This window comes from Tursiops truncatus, chromosome 19 (assembly GCF_011762595.2).
Source record: "Tursiops truncatus isolate mTurTru1 chromosome 19, mTurTru1.mat.Y, whole genome shotgun sequence".
Taxonomy (NCBI): domain Eukaryota; kingdom Metazoa; phylum Chordata; class Mammalia; order Artiodactyla; family Delphinidae; genus Tursiops; species Tursiops truncatus.
The window spans coordinates 7,520,652-7,545,056 of NC_047052.1; the positions used below are offsets into that span (position 1 = coordinate 7,520,652).

Consider the following 24,405-nt stretch of genomic DNA (forward strand, 5'->3'; position numbering starts at 1 on the left):
CACAAATAACTTTATGGAATTCTGCTGGGTTAGGCCACTTCATGTATACAGTGATCCTCTCTTCAATTCTCATATCACCTTAGGTGTGTATTACCATCTCCAATTTAGAGATGAGGAAAGCAAGGCTCAGATGGGTAAAGTAACTTGTCCAAAGTCTCACAAATAGGAAAAGACGGAGGGAGGATGTGAGTTAAGTCCACATCACAGCTGGAGAAAGAGACCAACTGGGCATTTTTTGGGCTGGGATGAGGAAGACCTTTCTTCCAATTTCAGAACAGCCTGCCTTCCCAAGTCCTCAGTCAACTGCATCTTTAAACAGAAAGGTGACCACTTGTCCACAGTGAAGTAGGAAGAGGTAACTTAAGAACTCATTTGGATTTCAGAGTCCCTCCAGCTCTGGAGCCTATCACATAGTAGGAGCTCCTTTTGGCTGAGCGATTGAATCCGCCTCACGTGCGCGTGTTTCATCTCTCCACTTGGATTCAAACTCCCTTGTGGGCAGGGTCCCCGTCGTGCCTACCAGGGACACGGTGCAGTTGGGTAGACATTGGAAGATGTTTGTTGAATAATGGATGAGTGAATGAATGGGGGCTGGGGGTGGTTGCGGGAAGGCCACGCCCGGCTCTAAAGACTTTCCAGGGTTGACCGGGGTGCAGTACTGGCTCTCTCGGGCGCCTCTGGACGGGCCATTGCGTCCCTCCTCCTGTGGCCTCCACATCTCACTAACCAGACTGGAGGGAGGGGCTATGCAGCTGGGGAGGGCCGCGTCTCCCCGGGCGGCGCCCACTCCCTCGTGGGGGTTGGGGGCGAGAGGGGAGGCCCCCGGGCTTGCCGAGCCTGCCGGCGGCCCCTTCCCCGCCGCGCCCCGAAGCCCTCTACCTGCCTCCGGCCGCCCCTTCGCAGCCGGGGCCGGGTGCGCCCGGCGGGTACCTGGCCCGCCACCCCCGGGGGGCCCCGCCGGCCGCCTCCGGGGCTAGCCCGGGGCGGCGGGGCGGGCCCGGGCGCTCCCCGGCTCCGGGACTGGTCCCCTGGGGCGCGGCCGGGCAGCCGCCCCCGCCCCCCCCGCCCGGGGGGCCGGGCCGGGCTCCCGGGGGGCGGGGACTCGCCCAGTGGCAGCAGCGTCCGGGCCGGCGGCGGGCGCGGGGCGGCTTCCTGCAGGCGGCGCCGGGGCGAGCCGTTGCCCGCCGCAGCCGCCGCCGCCGGGTCGCCGGGTCGTGGGGGCCGCAGCGCTCGGGCCGCGTCTGTGCCTCCCGGGCGCGCTGCGCGGCCGTCGCTGCTGCCCGCGCTCGTGCCGCCGCCGCCGCCGCCGCTGCCGGTTACGCCAGCCCCGCCGCCGCCCGCTCTGATTCTGCGCATAGGCAGCCCCCAAGCCTGTCATTCTGCAAAAACACAGTTTACTCAACACACCACACACACACTCACACACACACGCGCGCACACACACACGCGCACACTGCCCCCCTCGCGCACACGCACGGAGGGCGCGAGCGAGCAGACGCGCACACCCGGCGAGCCAAGTTCCGCAGCCTGGCATGGCTTCTGGGGACCTTTACGAGGTACGGGGACGTGGGTGCGCGGGCCGGCCCCAGCCCGCGGGCGGCGGGCGGACGGCGGGCGGCGGGGACCGGGCCGGGGCCGGGGCCAGGCGCGAGCCGGAGTTGCCGAGCCCGCGGCGGCGGCCGGAGGGCGGCGGGGGCCGGGCGCGCCTCCCGCCCGCCGCCCGCCCGCCCTCCCGCGGCGCCCGCGCCCGCTCCCTCTTTCTCTTTCTCTCGCACACACACTCTCTTACTCCATCTACTTTGCGGCCTTGGAGGGGAAGGAGGAAGCCGGGCGGAGCCGGGGCGGGGGAGGTAGCGGTCCCGGGGAGGTGTTTCTCGCCCGACGAGCCGCCTCGAGTGCAGAAAGTACAGGTAAAAGTCGGCGCCGGACGTGCCGGGAATGCGGGGGGCCGCGCGGCGGCCGGCGGGGGTGCGGGGCCGGGGGTGCGCGGCCCGGGGTGGGCCGGGGGCGCGGGAGGGGATGGGGGCGGGCCGACGGAGCGGAGCCCGGCCGGGCCGAGGCGGGGTCCTGCGGGGGCGGCCGCGGGGGGGGCGGCCGGGTGGGGAGTTCGGGAGGCACCCGCCAAATCGCTCCCCAGGGCCACCAGGCCACCTCCCCCCTCCTCCCACCTGCTGCCCCCGCCACGGGCTCGGGGCTGGGGCGTGGGGGCGGTCCTTGCGGGTGTCGTGCTCACTGGGGGCGAGAGGGGGCGCTGTAGAGGGCCTTCGGTGGAAGGAAGAGCACATGGAAGGCGGAGGTGGGTGGTAGCACGTTGCTAGAGGACATGGGATGTGAGCCCAGCTTCCAACGCTCTACGTCACCCTCGGTGGATACCTGTCTCCAGGTCCACACAGGTTAGTGGCCAGCATCGGATACTTTGAAAGCGTCTCAAAAGTGCTCAACGAAGCCATTAGTCTGGCATCTTTGAAACAGTGGATAAATAGCCATGGCCTCTGGGAGCTAGGTTTTACTAGCTCTGGATACAACAGTTACTGCTTTTGGATTCCCGACAAGTGGACAAAACAAGAAACAACCCCCTTTCCCTGGGGAGAATGCCCGAAAGAGCTGTTGGCCCCAAGAGAAGGTTCAGGATAAGGAAGCTAAGAGACCTGCCATCTTCATCCCAAAGGCCTGCTGATCCTCCGAGAAGCAAGTCAGAGTTCAGCCTGGACCTGGACTCCCCTGCGCTTAAATCGATTAACACTAGCCCTGGTTCTCAAGGCTTTTGGTTAAATTGAGATGAGCACCCCAAGGGGTGGAATTAGCCTTCTGGGTAGGAGACCATAGGGGTGATTCACCCACAGTGAGGTTTTTTTCCTTTGGGCTTTCTGGACAGCTGAAGCTTTTTCAGGTGGTGGATTTGCTGGCGGGTGTGAGAGAGGAAGAGTGGAGAACAGGCAAGGTAGCATCTCAGCTTCCTGTGAGTCCAGGGTCTTTTGGTTGATTCTGGATTTGGTGAGGCGCAGTCTTGGACCACTAGTGGGCTCAGGTGTCATGAGAGGACACTCCAGTCCTATGGAGAGGTCCATGTGGCGAGGAGTTGAGACCTCCTGCCAACAACCAGCACTAGCTTAACAAGCTTGTGTTTGTGAGCCACCTTGGAAGCAGAACCTCCAGCCCCAGTCAAGCATTCAGATGACCACCGCACTGGTGAACATACTGACTGAAACCCCATGATATTTGCTGGGGCTGAACCATCCAGCTAACATGCTCCTGGGTTCCTTGAAAGAATGATGCAGGTTGACCTCTTCTCTACCCTACTGCCTTCCTCATCCCTGTGCTGACAGAGAAGATGAAGTTGGGTAGAGACCTGGTGAAGAACTTTGGCAGGTTGTGCCCAATGGGTCATCCAAGCACTTTTGCCTATTTTAAGATGGTGGAGCAATTTCTGAAACCAAGAAAGTTGAAGCACAGTAAAATGGGATGTTTGATTGAGCTTCCCGAAGTATAACCAGCACTATTAGGGCATTGGCCAAAAGTAGATAGTTCAGGGGCAAAGCTCATCTCGCTGGGAGTATGGATTTTTCTACCCATTGATCTTGAGTCATCTTAGAGCTGCTGACCTTGCCTGGTGAAAAGTTGCATCAAGAGGGAATTAGGACGACACGTTAGGAGCTGTCAGTATTTCTCCATTTAAAGTTTGGAACTTATGAACCTTCTGGGGATAATTTCTTGTTTAATGATCATCTGAAATGCCCTCCTTAACATGGGTAATTATAGTTGCCAGATGAGTCTGTTAAGAGGGGAGTTTTCACACCTGCCTTGGAAGTATCTTAGCACCTCACCGAGTTCTTATTGAAGTTCAGTAAACAATACAATAATAATAATTACTTCTGTGATAGTAGGTAATTGTACTAGATGTAAAATAGTTTTCCTGTGGCTGATTATTTGCACAGTCATTACTAAAACGGCTAAATTGCATTACGAATATATAACCAATGTCAACATTTTTATAGCCTGTGTCTACATTACATAACACACACTGAGGAATTTAATTTGTTGACCAAATTTAGCTTTAAAAACAATTAAGATGTGCTAACTGTCCATTAGCATATATATTTGTAACTGTAAAACTGTTGTGTGTGTAAAAAATAGTTTGTTGATTTAAGGACAAATCTTGGAATATCCAGTACATTGGTTGACCTTTAAAGAAAAAAAAAAAGGAAAACTGACATCATTCTCAATTATCATATTACTTTAATTAAATATTATACTCAAGGGTATATAAAATGGCTTCTTGTAACCTCTGACCAAGAACCCACATTTTGAGTGGGCAAGAACTATTACATTTGTAATTGATTTATTTCACCTGTGTGTCTGCTGACACTATCCTTGACCTTTTATGGTGAAGATGTGATTTGGATTGTAGAGATTCTTCAACTTCTCTTTGGTGCTTCAGACAGTGAAATTGGAAAGAGTAAACCTTCCCTGAGTAGCATCTTTTAAGGAATAGGTGCTAATTTTAAAGACACCAACAAATGAAAACTTTGTTTATGTAATGTTATGTAATGGCACTCTTCAGTCATAATGAAGAAATATGGAATCAAACTCAGTTTCCAAAATTTTGGTTCTTGATAGATTATTTCTCTTATAGCAGAGTTCTCATCATCGTCCGATATGTTATAGCCATCACCTATAGGAAGGTGATCTTAAATATGGGTTGAGCATTTTAAAATCAGATAATCTAGATGCAAAATGAAATTCCTTATCCAGATGCTCTGGTCTACATTTTGCTAAACGTAAGAGTCATAAAATGGTAATCTGTGAGCCACGTCTAGGCTATCTGTGTGTTTTGCCTCACCTTGATGGTAGATAAGAGAATTGGATTTGAATGCCTTTAGATGGGGCACGTGATGTCTAGTGTATAATTGTCCCAGTGCTCCCTTGTACCAGGTACCCTTTCTGCTTCACTCGTAAATTACTTATCTGGCTCCCGTAGGCATTAGAGTTTGTAGCCCCAGGATGCTCGTGAACATTCGCTAAGATGCTTGGATGTCAGGAAGACATAATCAGTGGAATAAGGAGCCCAGTTGTCTTGTCCATCTCTGTGTCCTTGTGCATTCAAATACTTGTTCACTGAATCACTGAACAGAAGACTGACTTAAGTATAGGTAAAGAACCTTGGCTGACCTTGTTATGCTTGTGTTGAGCGCTGCTCTCTGTTCTCTTTTCTCCTCTGGCTTGTGGTCTCTCCGTGGTGGTAATACCATGTGTAGGGGTGGCTCTCAGTTCTCTCTGAAAGGAAGTTTGACTGAGTCGCCTTCCAGAGAGCTAGACGGTTATTCACTAAAAGATGCGTTCATTGAATGCATCTAAGCTTCAACCCTGTGGCTTTCCCTGTCGCTGTTGGGTGGTATTTTATACTCTCTCCCGTGTGATTAGCTGACATTATGGAGGAGGTCTCCACTTTGTTGGCAAAAATGTTCAGAGAGAATGCTGTATGTCTATAGAGAAGGTCGGTAGTGGCCAAGTTGAATTTATCGAGATGGACTTAGCAGTGTCAGTTCCTGATGTTTGTCAACATTCTGTTGATTTATATTTCCCAAAGTTCTATCTTAAAAGGATCAAATGTGCCATGTGTTTTTTTTGGGGGGGGGATTGATATACATGCATGTATCCATATCTAATAAATACGTATGTGTTTATATCATATGTATATAATATATACATATATGTTTATATAATACATGCATAATAATGGGTATATATATAAAAAAATACTGCTTTCATTTCATTCCAAATAAAATAAATAACAATAATAATAGGATTTTAGTTTTGTTGAAAGAAATTTACTCTAGTTAAAAATCGATGCTGCTAGCACAGGCAGATCAGCTAGGTGGTTTTGTGACCAGCTAGAGGGGTGGGAGGGAGGGAGACGCAAGAGGGAAGAGATATGGGAACATATGTATAACTGATTCACTTTGTTATAAAGCAGAAACTAACACGCCATTGTAAAGCAATAATACTCCAATAAAGACGTTAAAAAAAAAATCCATGCTGCTGCAGTGATGAACACTGGTGTCTCCGCTATAGCGCTACATACGCACCCTGCGTCCTGCAAAATCACGCACTGAAAATAACAGGCTTATGGGAAAAACAGGATTGAGGCTGACTGCTGAAAACATTTGGAACTTCGTAACCAGGAACAAAAACAAAACCAAATCTAATAAAAATACAGGTCAGTTAAATCTCCACCAGGCTGGTGTTTGCCCTCCCCAGGTCAGTCCATCCTTTACAGTCTTCAAATTGGGCTTGTGCTTCTTTCTTCTCTCTGTAGATCACAGATGTCATTCTCTTCTAATAGAGACCATTTTCACTGAAATTAAATCTGGCCCAGAGCATAGCCCTCTGCATTCATCTGTATGGAGAGAAATCTTTCTGTAGCTTCTTCATCTGTAATTTGCAGCATTGCTAGGCAAGTTAAGATGGTGGAAAGGTAGTAGTGCTTGATGCCACGATCGGCCCCTACTCATATTAAAGGAAGGCACTTGAGTGCGTTTCCAGCTTTGTTCTAAGGTCTTCAAACATCTTTGTCTTTCTCTTGCCTTGTGAGAGCTCTTTCCTATGATTGCTTAAAAATATTAACAAACGATGAAAATCACATAAGAATCAACACAACTTGTTACATTGGCATATTCTCCTACTTACCACTCGTGCCTGAGGTGAAACGTGTAGTCACAGAACAAATGGTCAGTGATAAAACTTCTTGAATCTCTGTACCAGTATTTGCAGAGGCAAATATCATCAAAGAAAATATATCGGATGAGTTGAATCGATTTCTTGGCACATGGTAGGCACCTGAGGAGTATTGAATGGGTGTATGATTCTCCCAGCTTTTGAAAGTTATTTTAAATGATCCCATGTGGGTAGATATCAGCTTGTTTTCAAGTAGTATAGACTTATGTGAAGTCATTCCTCATCACATAAGATCATTTCTTCAGGGGCTTAAACTGTCCTTGAAAGGAGTTTATATGGCTTCTTGCAGCCTGATCAATTGATAAGGGGTGGTTCAGGCATGGTAATTAGCAAAGATCTTAAGTATTGGAGACACATTTAGCTTCCAAAGATGTGGGTCCTTTTCGGCATCTCTTGGATGGTGAAGAGAGGTGTAGATGTGGCTGAATTCATAACACCATCATTCATTTGCTCATTTCACATAAATAGAACAGCAAACATATCCCAGGCACTATACTAGGGAAACATGAGATTGTGCTCCCTGGACCTATGGTCTAGTGCAAGACATAGTTAAGAAAGTAGGCAGTTTGCCGTGCTGTGGGAAGAGTGTTAGTACAGGGCAAAATGGGGTTCTCTAAGACCGTGGGAGGACCAGCCTTGGGGGAATGAGAGAAGGCTTTCCAGAGGAAGTGATGACTGTGGAGAACTTTGAACTAGGAAATGAGCATGATCAGGTTTGCAGGACTTATTGAGAATATTTATCTTTTCTGTTTTTGAAAGCAGTTTATATTTATTGTTGCATCTTGGAAAAATACAAGCATAAAGAAAAAAATTATAATACCTAAGCTAACTATTATTATACATTTAGCATACACTTGATGTTTATTAAATACTACTGTGATATCTGAATTAAAATGATAGCTTTCTTGGTGTAGATACAAATATAAGAGTGAAATTACTTTCTGTACGTATTTATGTAATTAAAATATCAAATTGGAACATAGCATACATATTGTTTTATAACCCTTTTTTATATATGTATACATATATATATATAAAATGAGCATTTCTTTCTATCTTAAAATATTACTCCATATCGGGATTTTTAATGACAGGCCAATTTTCACTTGAATAGATGCACTATTTTGTGTATAACTGATCCCCTGTTGTTGGACATCTAGATTATTTTCCATTTATAAACCATTTAAATATTGCTGTTATTAACCTCCATGAACATAATTTTGTGTCGTCCTATCATTTTCCTGAGGATAAATTCTGAGAAGTGAAATTTCTAGGTTGAAGAATGCTAACATTTTTAACACCGTTGATACATAATCTTAGATTGCCCCTCAGAAATGGACAGTGGCTTAGTCTGGAGGAAGACTACAAGTATGGTGACCAGTTAATATGCTCTTTCAGTAATTGAAACAACTGATATTGGCGACTTGAACCAAAGGAGTGGTAGTAGAGATGGAGAGAAATGGTTGGAATTGAAAGATTTAAAAAGAATCGACATAATTTCGTATACCAGTCAGGATTTTGTCTGGCTGCTTATAATAGAAAATGTACAGTAACAGTGGCTTAAACAAGGTTTATTTTCTTACACGAAATAAACTTGGAGTTAGGCAGTCCAGGGTTAGTGTGATGCTCCATGAACTTCTCAGGGTATCAGGCTCCTTCTGTCTCTTTCATCTTCAGCTGTGGCTTCTACCCTAAGGTCACTGCTTGATCTAAGGTGGCCATGGAGCTCTAGCCATCTTTTGTGTAAGAGCTTGGAGGAAACAGGAGGGAGGGAGGGGCTTGAGTCATCCTCTATAAACAGCTGCTGGAAGTTCCATGCAATCCTGCTTTCGTCTCATTGGCCTGAATAATTATATGGTCACACCTAGCTGCAAAGGAGGCTGGAAAATATGATTTTCAGCTGTACTCTCCTCTTCCCTGCTCAAGTAAGACTTGACTGACAGTATGTAGGGATTGAGGGAAAGGCAGGAGTTGTGGGATAACTTTGTGGTTTCTGTTTTGGTCCATTAGGTGGATGGTGGAACCAGTCATGGAGGTAGAGACCTGAGGAAGAAGCATTGAGTGGAGGAAGTGGGGACGGTGGAAAGGACAATGAGTTCAGAGTGTTTGTGGGACATCCAGGTATAGATGTTCATAGCAGTGGGTCATGTGAGCCTGAGACTCAAAAGCGTTATCAGTCATGGAGATAGAGATTGGAAATCATTAGTGTATAGATTATAATGAAAGCCAAAGGACAGGGTATAAACATGAGGAGAGTCCAATGGAGGAGGACTGGAGAAAGTGGACATTTACAGGATGGAAGAAGAGAAAGAAGATCAGATTTACAAGGAATAGCAAGAGAGGTAGAAGGAAAAACAAGAGGCTTTGCTGTTATGGAAGGCAGTGGAAAAATGCATTTCATGAAAGGGGTCAACAGGGTCCTTTGGGCTTAATAACCAATAAGTCATTGGTAACCTTAAGGGATATATTCCATAGAGTGTGCTGGTGGGAGGGCTGGATTGCAGTGTGACAGTGACGGGGTGTGTGTGTGGAATGTGGATGTAGAGACATCTTACATGGTTAACACTTTCAAGAATCTTGAGTGTGACAGCCATAAAAAAGAATGAAATAATGCCATTTGCAGCAATGTGGATGGACCTAGAGATTATCATACTAAGTGAAGTAAGTCAGACAGAGGAAGACATATCATATGATATTGCTTATATGTGTAATCTAAAAAAGTGGTACAAATGAACTTATTGACAAAGCAGAAACAGACTCAGACATAGAAGACAAACTGATGGTTACCAAAAGGAAAAGGTGGGGGATGGATAAATACGGAGGTTGGGATTAGCAGATACACACTACTATATGTAAAATAGATAAACAACAAGGTCCTACTGTATAACACGGGGAACTATATACAATATCTTATGGTAAACTATATGGAAAAGATTCTGAAAAAGAATATATCACTGTGCTGTACACCAGAAACTAATACAACATTGTAAATCAACTAGTCTTCAATTAAAATAAAAAGAATCTTGAGTTTGATAGGAGAGAGTGAGTGTGGTATCGAGGGGTGAAGTGGGAGAATGGATCAGCCATCTCCATTCTCCTAGTTCTATACATGCTCTGCTACTTTGGATGACTTGGATAACAAAAAATTGTGATACACACTTTGGGCTATTGGACTTACATTCTTAGAAGAAGTGATTTTCCATGAATTCTACAAACCTCTCTCCTGCTGAACTATGACAGTTGGGTCCAATGTCTTCAGTAATTTTAGCTGGAGAAAAAGAGTAGAGCATGTTTAATATCGTCACCCAGAACCTTTCAAAATAAAATTTAATCAAGGAAAAGGTCTTGATATATTGAGTACAAGGAGATAAAGTTCTTCGTTAACGGGTTTGTTGTACTAGCAAGTCTCTGAGAGGAGAGATCACTGGGGTGCTGTTGATAAATGAATGTGATGGTGTTTTATGTGTCAGTTATTCAGTCAAACACTAAAGTAGGTGTTGCTCTGAGGTTATTTTGTAAATGTGATTAAGGTCCATAATCAGTTGACTTTAAGGGAGATTATTCTAGATAATCTGGGTGGACCTGATTCCGTCAGTTGAAAAGCCTTAAGAATAGAATGGAGGCTTACCTGAAGAAGAAGAAATTCCATCTGTGGATAGCAGCTTCAGCCTGGAAGAGTTCCAGGTTTCCCTTCCTAATGACCTGCCTTATGGACTTTAGACTTCCCTAGCCAGTTCCACAACTACATAAGCCAGTTCCTTGTTAGATCTCTTAATGTATATTTCCTAGTGGTTCAGCTTCTCTGAGTGAACCCTGATTGATACGGTCAGCGTACTCGCCCACATACCACCAGTTGGTAACACTGTGAAGCTAGACCTGTCTTTTAGTCTTTATGAACCTTGATGGCTTTTGCTGTAAAATGAGAGCTCTTCCATTTTTGAAATTCCTCCTTCTGATTGAGTCTTGTTACTTCTTCACATAAATACCGTACTTCTTGGTACCTGTCATCATCTTGTTTTTTTTGTTTGTTTGTTTTTTTTTGTGGTACGCGGGCCCGTCACTGTTGTGGCCTCTCCCGTCACAGAGCACAGGCTCTGGACGCGCAGGCTCAGCAGCCATGGCTCACGGGCCCAGCCGCCCTGCGGCACGTGGGATCTTCCCGGACCGGGGCATGAAGCTGTGTCCTCTGCATCGGCAGGCAGACTCTAAACCACTGCAGCACCAGGGAAGCCCCATCATCTTGTTTTTATGTAGGTGTGAAGACGGGCAAGCCCAGAGCTCCAAGAATCCTGCCATTGCTTTGTCTTTTGGAGTTGTTCCCTGGAGCCATGCTTGGGATGGCAGGCAGAGGTGGTGTTGGACCCCTGGGGAGGCCTCCTCTGGGTCTGAAATTGACCCCAGCCTTGAGTTAGCGTCTGCTCTGATCGTTGAGTGAATGATGGGGGTTGTGGGATAGCTCCTCTTGGTCTTGATCCATGCCTTGTTGTCCCTCCTTCCAGCTAATTGTCTCCCTCTGACATTGCCCAGTTAGCCTGAGCCACTGGGTGGAAGCAGATGCCTCCAAAGGTCCTGTTGCTCCGGTGCGATGCCCATCCGTTGACCAGGCCTATATAAAGCTGTGATCGGGTTCCTGGGAAGCCTGGGAGAGCCATAAGTTTGTCATTTTATGTCCTGCTTTCTCTTAACCATGTGTTTGATAATAGAAAACCTAATGCAGTTTATAATCATAGATATTTTTATCAATAAAATGTTAAATAGTAAAAAATAAAAAATATTCTTCGTTCACTCCAGTCATCCTGTCCCTCCCGGAATCCCCCCAGTGTCAATCTATCACCACATTGCTTTCTCAGTGACTTACAGAAGCATCACTGTGGAGACTGGAGGGACATGTATGCGGGACTGGGGCCCTGGGCCACACTCTGCCACACCAGGAGTTCCCCTGCCGAGGGGCCACCACCCTACTCTCAGATTCGTGATCAGGGAATTTTCCTCTTTGATTTTCATTTCCTCGTCTTTGAGTCTAGTGTTCTAAAAATTGTATCTCAAGGGCTCTTGCTAATAAACCATGGATCTTATATAAATGCTGGATTTGAATTTTATTTAAAAATAGTTATTTTTGTTCCGTAATCCACCAATCAAATATTTATTGTTTGGTAACTACGTGCCTAGAACTATGCTAGATGGTGGGGCTGCAGCCACAAACGTCTTTTAAACTGCTGTTCAGAATGGGATCATGAAAAAAACCTAACGCCCACATGTGCTTATATACCGCATTTTTAACACAAGGCAGTGTTTTTAGTATGTTAAAAGGGGCAGCCGGCTCAACTGTTTTTTGCAAGCAGACCTCAGAATACAGCTTTTCTTGCCATCTCTGGACATATAACTTGAACTTCCAGTACATGCACTGTATTAGCAACATTGTACGTCTGCAACGTTCTTAAAAATTTTTAGGCCTGTTCATATCTCCTCACGTGAAAGTGTACAAGCAAACACACTTCGTAGCACAATGCACCTCACTCCATTAAATACCACTCAAGGTTCCGGTGGTGCGGTGGTGAATGTTCTAGTCCTGGTGTAATAATCAGTGTGTGGCAATAACTGAATGGCTAAAGCTTTGTCTCTTCATATTGTATACAAGGTGGTGGTGGGGGTTTATTGAGAGTTCTGGGTCTTTCTGCCCTGACCTTTAAATTTGAGAGAAAGAATGTGAGCAGTTGTATGTTAAAGGTTCAACCATGAAACAAACATCAGACTTCAGGATCAGTTAGAGTGAAGGACACCCTGAGATGGCAAGGCGAGATTATGAAACCGAACCAAATCTGATACCACTTGCAGCTGCTTTTCGTAGCAAATCAGAGATTATTTTCTTACGGACAAGCAAACCACATGCGGAAATAAATTGCCGAGGCTGTCATCGGAAGACAGTTACATCCTCAGACCTCATTTAAAAACTTTGCTCTTAATCAGAATAGGTTTTATCGCTCTCACGAGTTAACTCAGCGATAAGGAAGTGTCATGTTATACTTACAGAAGACACGTCTCCACTAAGAAGTTATCCCATGTATCTGATTTTATGTGTTAGGTTTCCTGGAACCATTTTGATGGGGGAAAAGGGTTCCATTCCCGAACTCCAGAATTTTCTGCTGGATTCTAAGCTCTGTGAGGGCAGGGGCCATGTCTTGTTTCTTCCATGATTGTCGTCTCGAGTTGTGGCGCTTTGTTGGGAACATAATAATCTTTCAATAAATATTTGTTGAATGAGTCATTGAAAATATTCAAAACCTATGCTCCTCGGCCACCTCGGCTTTCTCTTGAGTGAGCATCCTTTATTGTTTCCTCTCGCCCTTTTCGAAGATTACTTCAGATCGTCCTTGAAATTCAAGTTTCCATTTTGCCTTCCATCAGATCTTATATAGGTTTATTAGGTAACAAAAGTCCCTGAAGGTGAATTCAAGCATTCAAGTCATTGTCCTTCATTGTGGGTGACAACTGGATTGAGAGTGGCCCTTCTCTGTTAAATGCTGCATGTGACAGGGCCCCTCTCACGCTGACACATACAAAGACCGCCCTACAGTTTGCAGCCACCTCTGCCATGGGCAGCTCTGCCTCTCTACTCAAGCCTCAGTGTTGTGGCCCAGTTTGATACGCACCATCCGTTTTAGGTTGGTCTGCCTAGAACTGGGGTCTGAACTGGAGAATTGTATCCAGAGGAATTACTGAAGGATGCTCTTGGGAGACACACCTGTAAGGAAGTGAGGAATGCAGGATGGGACAGATGGTGAAGCAGACCAGCAGCGAGGTTAACACTGAGGTCTCAGCAGATCCTCAGGAAGGCTTGGGAGCTGGGATGGCTCTTCAGAAATGTACCATATTGAGGCCAGGGAACTGGACTTTCATATCCCTAAGTCAGGCAGCTGTTGCTGGTAAGCTGCCCCTTGGCGGCGGTGGGGGGAATGTATTGTTGGGCAGGGCAGCTCCCTGTGGTGGAGGGCAGTTCCCTTTGAGGGGCACATCTATGAGTCTTTAGCAGCATGGATATTCCTAGAATTGAGGGGATGGGCACATCGACCCTGAAAAGGGGACCTGGGTGGAGTATCACGTTATCCAATAGCATCAATTCTTGCCGTTCACTGATTGATGGGTGAATCTGTCTGCTCCGGATCCACCAGAATACATGTCTGTCACCTAGGTTGTATTTTAGGTTATTGGTCCCTCCCAAAGACATCATTTGTCGTTTGACAGCTTCTTGGGGCAGCCCAGGTCTTGAGTACTGACACACTGGCCACGTGTTGGGATCGTGCTTGTGATTCCTTATCTCTCTATCCAGCGTGCAGCGTAGGATCGCATGCGGGGAGGTATTTCACAGGCCGTCATTTCTGTTGGGTCTCCACCCCTTATTCTTGAGACGTTGTCCTTGACTGGCTCTACCACTCCTCGGTTGCCTTTATGTCCTCATCTCCTGCTGCCTGTTCCTTAAACTTGGAGCTTCTTAATAGTGTTGACTGAAGGTTCTTCTGTTTTCTTATTGTGCTACAGTGACTATATAGGTGATGCCCAAGTCCCTGACACTTTGCCTGTTTTTTTTTTTTTTTCCCCTGAGCTCCGGAGATGATCTCCATCTAACCCTCTTGGGCTCTTTAAACTCAGTATATCCAAAATTGAACTTATGTTCAACCTATGTAAGACGTGCTTTTCCTTTTGTTGTTCCTAGCCTCAATAGTACCTCCATCCACCTGTTCCATAGCTAGAAACATGGCCTCCTTTGTTTTGCCCCGTCATCATGTGTGTTCTGTTGAAGCCGCATCCTGAATATTTCTTGAGCCCGTCCTTTTCTCTTCATGTTCACTCTCACCACTTTAATTCAGGAGACAACTTCCATTGTTTCAGTCACTCTGCTACCTCTCAGCTGATATCTATGCATCTAGTTCAACTTTTCTCCATACTGCGCTCACAAAGGTCTTTCTTTCTTTTTATTTTAAAGGGTTTTTTTTTTTGATAAATTTATTGAGTTATTTTTTGGCTGCGTTGGGTCTTCATTGCTGTGTGCGGGCTTTCTCTAGTTGCAGTGAGCGGGGGCTACTCTTCGTTGCGGTGCGTGGGCTCTAGGTGCACAGGCTTCAGTAATTGTGGCTTGCAGGCTCTAGACGCAGGCTCAGTAGTTGTGGCGCACAGGCTTAGTTGCTTCGCGGCATGTGGGATCTTCCCGGACCAGTGCTCGAACCCGTGTCCCCTGCATTGGTAGGCGGATTCTTAACCACTGCGCCACCGGGGAAACCCAAAGGTCTTTCTAAAATCCCCATTTTACTACTGTCTCTCCGGATGAAGTATCTTTAAGTGATGTATAGGCTCTGCGCGATTTGGCCCCTTCTCATCTTCTGCTAGTTCTCCAGTTACAGCAGATATTCCATCCAGAGAGCTCTGCTCTCGGTTCTTGATGTTCCATGTGCGGTCCTTTAATCACACCCTCCCAAGCGACTGGGCGCTCTTCATTACCAGCCCTGCCACAATTTTGCTTCCTTAATTCTTGCTCAGCCTTTAGGTCTCAGCTGAGATGTTGCTCTTGGCAAAACTTCCCCGACTCATCAAGGGTTTTCTTTGGGCTCCTGTAGAACCCTGTTCGTCTCTCATCACAGCACTCATGTTCATAGGTGGTAATGTGTTAACTCATTCTCTGAATCTCCCACTGGGTTGTAAGTTTTGAGAGGGCAGGGATTCCCTCTGACTTGTTCCATCTTTAGCACCTAGCACAGTGCAAGACTCAGAAAACAATCTAATGAAAGAATTAACCTGTGCAGGTCTTTCATTTACGTGAAAGTTGAAATTGTCTCAGATATTTCTACAGTCTGTTTTGTAGGAAGCTGGAAGTCATTTTCAATCTTTCAGTTTTCCTAAGGGTGTCTAAGTTTTGAGTCTCTTTTCTGTGTCTTTATTGATCAATTAATAGTTATTTGGTTTCTCATAAGCAGAACTCACTGACAGCATTCGGCTTTGTGTTATCAGTAAAGCTAATACAGTCTTGTATTCAAAGGATTATTGAATCTTGGAGTTGGGGGAGAGTTTTGAAGTCCTCTGCTCAGTCTTTCACTAACATTTCCACCAAGTGATCAGAATTGAGGGACTCTTTTACTCTTCTGAAGGAGACAAGTGCTGGAGATGCTAAAAGTGGCTGTTTGTCTTCACTAAAAGCTGAGTGTGTCATCCATGAGACAGAGATGATATCTTCCTAGACTCCTCTGGAGAGTTGCCTTGGAAATCTTGATGTCATTATCACTTTCTTACGCAAGACTTAGTAAAGAAGGCCAGTGAGGCTCCGCGCAGCCTTGAGCCTTGTTTAATTCTCTTGTTGATGGAGAATGGGGTTAGGACCTGCCTCACCGACTGACATCACAGGCCTTGACATTATGGGGAGCCCTTGATATCTAAACTTTTCCTGGAAATCCAGACTCGTTTATGAACTGTTGGAAGTCAGATCAACTCATGGAATCCCAAGCTCCTTTGGCATTAAAACGTGAATGGGTAGCATTTTAGTGTCCTGATAGTTACATTGCTGTGTTTACTTGTCTGCATTGCCACCTAAAACCACGTTCACTTTGGAGAATATGGTACACATGGTGGTTTGTGGAACAGACTTTGGTAAGGGTCTTGCAGTTAATAAAAAGGGGAAAGGAACCACGCAATGGCTGCCTTTGGGATGTAAGAACATAATGGATCTTCTTCAAATTATTGACCTAATTTTCTCTCCAAAATTGATGTATATTTTAGTACCATGTAGGATTGTCACAGATTGTTTTCTTGTCTTGGTTATCAAACATGGCAGTGATTCCAAAGGCTTTGAAATCTTGAGGCATTTCTATGTTTTATTACCCCTCCACTCTCCAACTCTTGTGTGGCTATGTCTATGGCATTGACTTTTTGGGAAGCTGTTGCAAATCCCATTCGCTTTTGACTTAATGAATTGGTGTATCTTTTGAAGAAATCAGATCTCTGATCCTGGTTGATGTATAAAGAGGTTTTTGAAGTGTAACTCCCTATGATTCTTGTATAAAATAGTCTTATTAATAATAGTAAAAACAGTAATAATAGTGTTTAATGAGTGTTTTCAGTGTGCCAGACACTGTGTATATCGTCATGTGCATTATCTCATTTAGTTCTTCCTGTGGGATTCGCACTAGTTAGTAGTATCCCCATTTTACGATTCAGAAACTGAGGCTCACAGCCACCAGATGGTAAAACCAAGATCTACGCGATGTCATCTGAGGTACTCACCTCTTGGTAATTTATAAGATGCCTGTAGTTTTCCTTCTCACCTCTTGGTGAATTATAAGATGCCCGTAGTTTTCCTTCTAACTTCCCTCCTTTTGTTACTAGGTGATGTTTCTGCGCTAGCACTCTTCTGCACCTGTGCTTCACACAGAATCCCAGGTGGTATAGGTCAGTGGGTGTTATACCAAAAACAAGAAAAGGAACAGGAAAATCCTTCTGCTTCCTCATACTTCTGGCATGAAAACATAATTATGTATGTTGTATTGTTCAAGACAGGGATGACACAGGCCAGCCTGTGTGTTGGCCTGGGAAGGAGTTCGTGTGAAGTGAGTTAATTGGGACGGGAAATCTTCCGTTTGAGTCTGTCTGAGTAGATGTTTTTCAACACTGCTTTCAGTCATGCTGCTTCAGAAATAGTGATGGCTCTGCCACCTAGTAATGATGATGCAGGAGCCAATTTCAGTGGCCTTGGTGCTGGTCGGCCTCACTCAGGCTTTTGCATTGAGGAGAAGACTGGTTTTGAGGGCAGTTGGTAACATTTCTTGGTCAGTGTCGTTTCATTCTTTCAGCGTATTTATGAGTCTCTGTGCATTTCTCCACGTGCTTTTTGTTTTGTTTTGTTTTGGTTTTGTTTTGGTTGGCATGGTGTTTGCATCCCGTCATGATTGGAACTGGCAGGATGGTGTGTTTGAAACTCTTTCTTTACTGCCATATACTGTGGTGCCTGTTGGACAATGGTGCCTTGGTTGTATGGATTTGTCCTCAAAACAGCTAGGCTTTGCATGGGTGAGGCAAATAATCCCAGATTCTAGTAGACAGGTCTGTACACTTGGCTGAAAAGAATATATTAACAGAGCATTCACAATTCTTTTTTTATTTTTTAATTGAAGTATAGTTGATTTACAATGTTGTGTTAGTTTCGGGCGTACAGCACAGTGATTCATATATATATATATATATATATATATATATATATATATATATATATATTCTTTTCAGATTCTTTTCCCTTATAGGTTATTACAAAATATTGAGTATAGTTCCCTGTGCTATACAGTAGGTCCTTGTTGGTTATGTATTTTATATATAGTAGTGTGTATATGTTAATCCCAAACTCCTAATTTATCCCTTCCCCCTCTTTCCCCTTTGGTAACCATAGGTTTGTTTTCTACATGTTTCTAATCTTTATTAAAAGTAAGTTGATATGTACAAATAAGTTGAAGCTTTATATCAATACTTGAATACAAAGAACCAGAAGGAGAGAAGTAGTACAATTTTTTCACCATCTGCATGACAAGCTGTAAAGTACTGACACTCATTTATCCATGTACTTTTCTAGAAGAAACTCAGTTTGAATAGATAGGAAAACTGAGATATGAGACAACACGTATACATACACAAACGCACATGATTTATTTCTTTCCTAGGTGTTTTACGTTGAGTTGTCCAGATGGCCTGACATTTCTATTGATTTTAGAAAAGAGTCTTAGGGACTTCCCCGGCAGTCCAATGGTTAGGACTCCGTGCTTCCACCGGACGAGGCATGGGTTCGATCCCTGGTTGGGGAACTAAGATCCCACATGCTATGCGGCATGGCCAGAAAAAAAAAAAAGGAAAGAGTCTTAGAGGTTGGGATGTCTTAGATGTCACCTAGTCTCCTTCCTCAACCAGCACATACATCCTTCACATATGATCACCCCGTTTCTCCTAGAAAACTTTCAAAGGAAATAGGGTGCTCTGTCTTGAAGGGCAGCCTCTTCCATTTTGGCCTAGCTGTTGGAAAATGCCTTGTTATGGTGAGCCAAGGTCTGCCTTCTTGTGCAATTTCTACCTGTTGATAAGAGCTGTGAATTCAGTCACCAAGAGCTATCAGTTTCATTTCCTAGGTAGCTCCATTTCCCCTACTGCCATTCTAGTCCAAGCCATCCCTCTCTGCCTTCTGGAAGAAACAATAGCCTCTTAACTGGACTCCCAACATTTCCTCTTTGCCACTCTCTGTTCCCATACTGTATCTAAAGTGATTGTTTGAAAAGGTAATTCTGAACATGTCACTTTCTTCCTGAAGTCTTCAATGGCTTCCTGTTGCTCTCGGGCAGAAATTCCAAATACTTAACATGATCTGAACCTGCCTACCTTTCCAGGCTCAGCTAGGACGGCTCTCCCTTTTCTTCTCTGTGCGCCACTCTTGCTGCCTCTTTTCAGGCATCCAAACGTTTTTTGCCTCGCGACCTTTACTCATGCTGTTTCTTGTGCCCGGGAGACCCCTGGCCCAGCCTGGTCTCCTTTTCCATCCCCTTTCAGCTCCAAAGGTGATTCAAGTATGCCTTCCCTGACTCCCAGACCACCGTAGACCTCCCTGTTAGGTATTCTCTGAGCATCCTGTGCTTCTCCTCCACAGCATTGGTCCTTGTAATCAGTCATTAATTAATTAATTAATTTTTAACATCTTTATTGGGGTATAATTGCTTTACAATGGTGTGCTAGTTTCTGCTCTATAACAAAGTGAATCAGTTATACATATACATATGTTCTCATATCTCCTCCCTCTTGCGTCTCCCTCCCTCCCACCCTCCCTATCCCACCCCTCCAGGGGGTCACAAAGCACCGAGCTGATATCCCTGTGCTATGCGGCTGCTTCCCACTAGCTATCTACCTTACGTTTGGTAGTGTATGTATGTCCATGCCTCTCTCTCGCTTTGTCATAGCTCACCCTTCCCCCTCCCCATATCCTCAAGTCTGTTCTCCAGTAGGTCTGTGTCTTTATTCCTGTCTTACCCCTAGGTTCTTCATGACATTTTTTTTCTTAAATTCCACATATATGTGTTAGCATACGGTATTTGTCTTTCTCTTTCTGACTTACTTCACTCTGTATGACAGACTCTAGGTCTATCCACCTCATTACAAATAGCTCAATTTCGTTTCTTTTTATGGCTGAGTAATATTCCATTGTATATATGTGCCACATCTTCTTTATCCATTCATCCGATGATGGACACTGAGGTTGTTTCCATCTCAGGGCTATTGTAAATAGAGCTGCAATGAACATTTTGGTACATGACTCTTTTTGAATTTTGGTTTTCTCAGGGTATATACCCAGTAATGGGATTGCTGGGTCATATGGTAGTTCTATTTGTAGTTTTTTAAGGAACCTCCATACTGTTCTCCATAGTAGCTGAACCAATTCACATTCCCACCAGCGGTGCAAGAGTGGGTGTGGAGAAAAGGGAACAGTCGTTTATTTTTGCACTTATTTAAGGACTGTCTTCTTGGAGGCAGGGTCACATCTGGTTCAGTGGTGTATCTCCAGATACACCACTAGAGCATAAAAGGTGCTTGTGGAAGTCTTCCAAGTATTCCAGAAAGGTCTGGGCTACTAGAAATTAGGGCTGTTTTCTCCTCCAGAGTAAGCATCACTGTATTTTTTTTCCTGCTCTTATTGGATGTGTTTCCCAATCCTTTACCTTCCTGGTTGTTCTCTCCTGGATATATCTAGTCTATTTAGCACTCTACTTTAAATGTATTACCTAGAATAATTCTTGGTTTCATCGGTAAAGGCCACTTCTTGTAATTTGGACAGTGGACTTTTTATTAATTTAGTCTTAAGGAAAACCAGAACCTGAATTGCAGAATATTTAAAAAATAACATGAATGAAAACAATATTCATAGAACTTCTGTACAATGGGTGCTTAGAGGAACATTTTTAACCTTAAACACATACATTAAAAACAGAAAAGAATAAAGTCAGTATTCATTTCAAAAAGTTAGAAAAAGAACAACAAAATGAATAAAGGGAAACAATAAAGAAGGAATAAGTGTAAATAAAAACATTAATAAAGTAGAAAAGAGAAAAACAGTAAAATAAGTGTATTGAAGGATTTACTAGCTTTTTTTGGATGTCCAAGTTTTACATATATATTTTTTTACTATTTTTAAAAATTGTCAAATATATATATTTGACCCTTGAAAGATGCTACAGTTAGAGGCACTGACCCTCCACACAGTTGAAAATCCATGTGTAACTTAGAGTTGGCCCTCTCTTTCTGTGGTTCTTCCATATCCGTGGTTCCACATCTGTGGATTCAACCAACCTCAGATTGTGTAGTACTGTAGTATTTACTATTGAAGAAAATCCACGTATAAGTAAGTAGACATGTGCAGTTTAAACCTGTGTTGTTTAAGGATCACCTAGATTACATAAAATTTGCCATTTTAACAATTTTAAATATACAGTTCAGCAGCATTTAGTATTTTCACACTGTTTTGCAACCATCACCACTGCCTTGCTCCAGAACATGTTTTGTTGTAAAGGAAGCTGGCCTTCATGAATGGAGCACTGGATCAAGGGTCCTGTGATCCTGCTATGTTGTTACTGTTATTATTATTATTTTCTTTTTTTGGCTGCACCACGTGGCATGTTGGATCTTAGTTCCCCAACCAGGGATCAAACCCGTGCCCCTTGTAGTGGAAGCACAGAGTCTTAGCCACTGGACCGCCAGGGAAGTCCCCAGAACATTTTTTTTTATCACCCCAGGAGGAAACCCTATACCTGTTAAGTGCTCATTCCCCATTTCCCTAGCCGGGCAACCACTAATTGCTGTCTGTATGGATTTGCCTAGTTTGGATATTTCATATGAATGGAACCATGGAGTACACGGCCTTTTCTGTCTGGATGTTTTTCTTCCTATAGTATTGTCCAGGTTTATTCAGGTGTGGCGTGTAGTCAGAATTTCATTTTTGTGGCTGAATAATATTCTGTAGTATTTCATGTATACCACATGTTTTTATCCCTTCATCTGTTGATGGACACTTGGGTTGTTTCCATCTTTTGGCCAGTATGAATAATGCTGCTATGAGCTTGGCTTACAAGTATCTGTTTGAGTTCTTTTTTTTCAGTCCTTTTGGTTCTATAGCCAAGAGTGGAATTGCTGGGTTATGTTGTAATTCTTTAACTTTTTGAGAAACTGCCTAACTGTTGTTCACTACATCTACACTGTCTTGCATTCTCACCAGCAGTGTATTGAGGGTTACGATTTCTCTGATTCTTTACTTGTACTTGTTGCTTTACTTGTAAAAAGAAATTGTAGACATCTTTGTAGTTAAGAAATGCTATCTCACTGTGGTTTTGATTTGCATTTCCTTAGATGACTAATGGCATTGAACATCTTTTCATGTGCTTGTTGGCATTTGTATATCTTCTTTGGAGAAATGTCTGTTCAAGTCTTTTGCTCATTTTTAAATTGGATCGTTTGTCTTTTTGTTGTTGAGTTATAGGAGTTCTTTATATATTCTGGATATTAAACCCCTATCAGATATATACTTTGAAAATATTTTCTTGCTTTCTATGGGCTGTCTTTTCAGTCTCTTGTCAGTGTCTTTGGATGCACAAAAGTAGTAATTTTAATGAAGTATCTATTTTTCCTTTTGTTGCCTGTGGTTTTGGTTTCATACTTAGGGTAGAACTTCTAGTACTCTGTTGAAAAGAAGCGGAGAAAGTGGGCATTGTTGTTTTGTTCCTTATCTTAGGAAATAGGTTTCAGTATTTCATTACTGAATATGATATTGGCTGTGTATTTTTCATAAATGCGCTTTACCATGTTGGAAAGTTTCCTGTTCCTGATTTTCTGACATTTTTATTATGAAGGAGTGTTGGATTTTATCGAATGACTTTTGTGTGTCAGCTGAGATGATCATGTGTTTTTTTCTTCATTCTGTTAATGTATTACATTTATTGATTTTTATATGTTGGACCACCCATGCATTCCTTGGATAAATCCCACTTGGTCACGAAGAATGATCCTTTTTATATGCTTCTGGATTTGGTTTGCTAGTATTTGGTTGAGGATTTTTGCATCTATATTCATAAGAGATATTAGCCTGTAGTTTTCTTTTCTTGTAATCTTTGTCTGGCTTTGGTGTCAGGGTAATGTTTACATCATAAAATGAATTAGGTATTTATTCCCTCCTCTTCAGTTTTTTTTTGAGAGGGGGAAGAATTTGAGAAGTATTGGTATTAATTTCTCTTTAAATGTTTGTTAGAATTCACCAGTGAAGCCATCTGGTCCTGGCCTTTTCTTTGTTGGGGAGTTTTTTTTTATTGATTCAATTTCCTTACTTGTTATAGGTCTATTCAGATTTTCTATTATTTCTTGAGTTAGTTTTGGGTAGTTTGTTGCTAGGAATTTTTCCATTTCATGAAGGTTATCCAGTTTGTCAATGTAGGTATCCAACAAACTGGATAACCTACATGAACAATGCTATTTGTTCAGAATATTCTCTTATAATTCTTTTTATTTCTTAAGGTCTGTAGTAATGTTTCTTCTTTCATTTATTTTAACATTTGGTTCTTCTCTCTTTTTTTCTTTGTCATGTATTTAAAGTTTCTCAACTTTGGGTTGATCTTTTCAAAGACCAACTTTTAGGTTCATTGATTTCTCTGTTGTTTTTCTGGTCTCTATTTGTTTATCTCAACTCTAATTTTTTTTATTTCCTACCTTCTGCTAGCATGGCTTATTTGTTTTTCCCTTTTTAGTTTCTTTAAGTTATACAGTTAGGTTATTGATTTGTAATCTTTATTCTTTTAAAATGTGTTTATAGCCATAAATTTCTCTTTGAACACTGCTTTCACTGCATCCGTTACTTTTGATATGTTTTCCTTTGAATATTTTCTAATTTTCCTTGTGATTTTTTTTTTCTTTGACCCCCTGGTTGTTTAAGTGAGTGCTGTTTAATTTTCACATAATTGTGAGTTTTCCCATTTTCATTCTACTATTGATTTCTCATTTTATTCTATTGTGGTCAGAAAAGATACTCTGTGTGATTTCAGTCTTTTTTTTTTTTTTTTTTTTTTTTTTTTTGCGATACGCGGGCCCCTCACTGTTGTGGCCTCTCCTGTTGCGGAGCACAGGCTCCGGACGCACAGGCTCAGCGGCCATGGCTGACGGGCCCAGCCGCTCTGCGGCATGTGGGATCCTCCCGGACCGGGGCACGAACCCGTGTCCCCTGCATCGGCAGGCGGACTCTCAACCACTGCGCCACCAGGGAAGCCCTGATTTCAGTCTTTTAAAATTTAGTAAAACTTGTTTTCTGGCCTAGCATGTGGTCCGTCCTGGAGAACATACTGTGTGCACTTGAGAACAATGTATATTCTGCTGTTGTTGAGTATCCTCTATATGTATGTTAGGTGGAATTGGTTTATCGTATTCTTCACATCATCTGTTCTCTTATTGATCTATCTGGTTGTTCTACTCTTATGAATGTGGAGTATTCAAGTCTCCAATTCTAGTAGAACTGTAGATTTCTCCCTTCCATTCTGTCAATTTTTGCTTCCTATATTGGGCTATTTGTTACATGCACATATGTTTATAATCATTATATTTTCTTGATAGAACGTGTGGGCATTTTACAAA

The 24,405-nt window shown here is 43.5% G+C and overlaps 1 protein-coding gene across 2 annotated transcripts in view; it reads left to right on the forward strand.

Moving 5' to 3' along the window:
• Positions 1 to 1,176: 1,176 nt before the first annotated feature.
• The window catches only part of CDYL2 (chromodomain Y like 2), a 179,874-nt gene continuing 156,645 nt past the window's right edge, over positions 1,177 to 24,405 (forward strand). For both annotated transcript variants that reach the window (XM_033844775.2, XM_033844776.2), the window contains exon 1: positions 1,177 to 1,556. In XM_033844775.2, the coding sequence (XP_033700666.1) occupies positions 1,533 to 1,556 (24 nt within the window). In that variant the 5' untranslated portion in view covers positions 1,177 to 1,532. The remainder of the gene's footprint in view (positions 1,557 to 24,405) is intronic.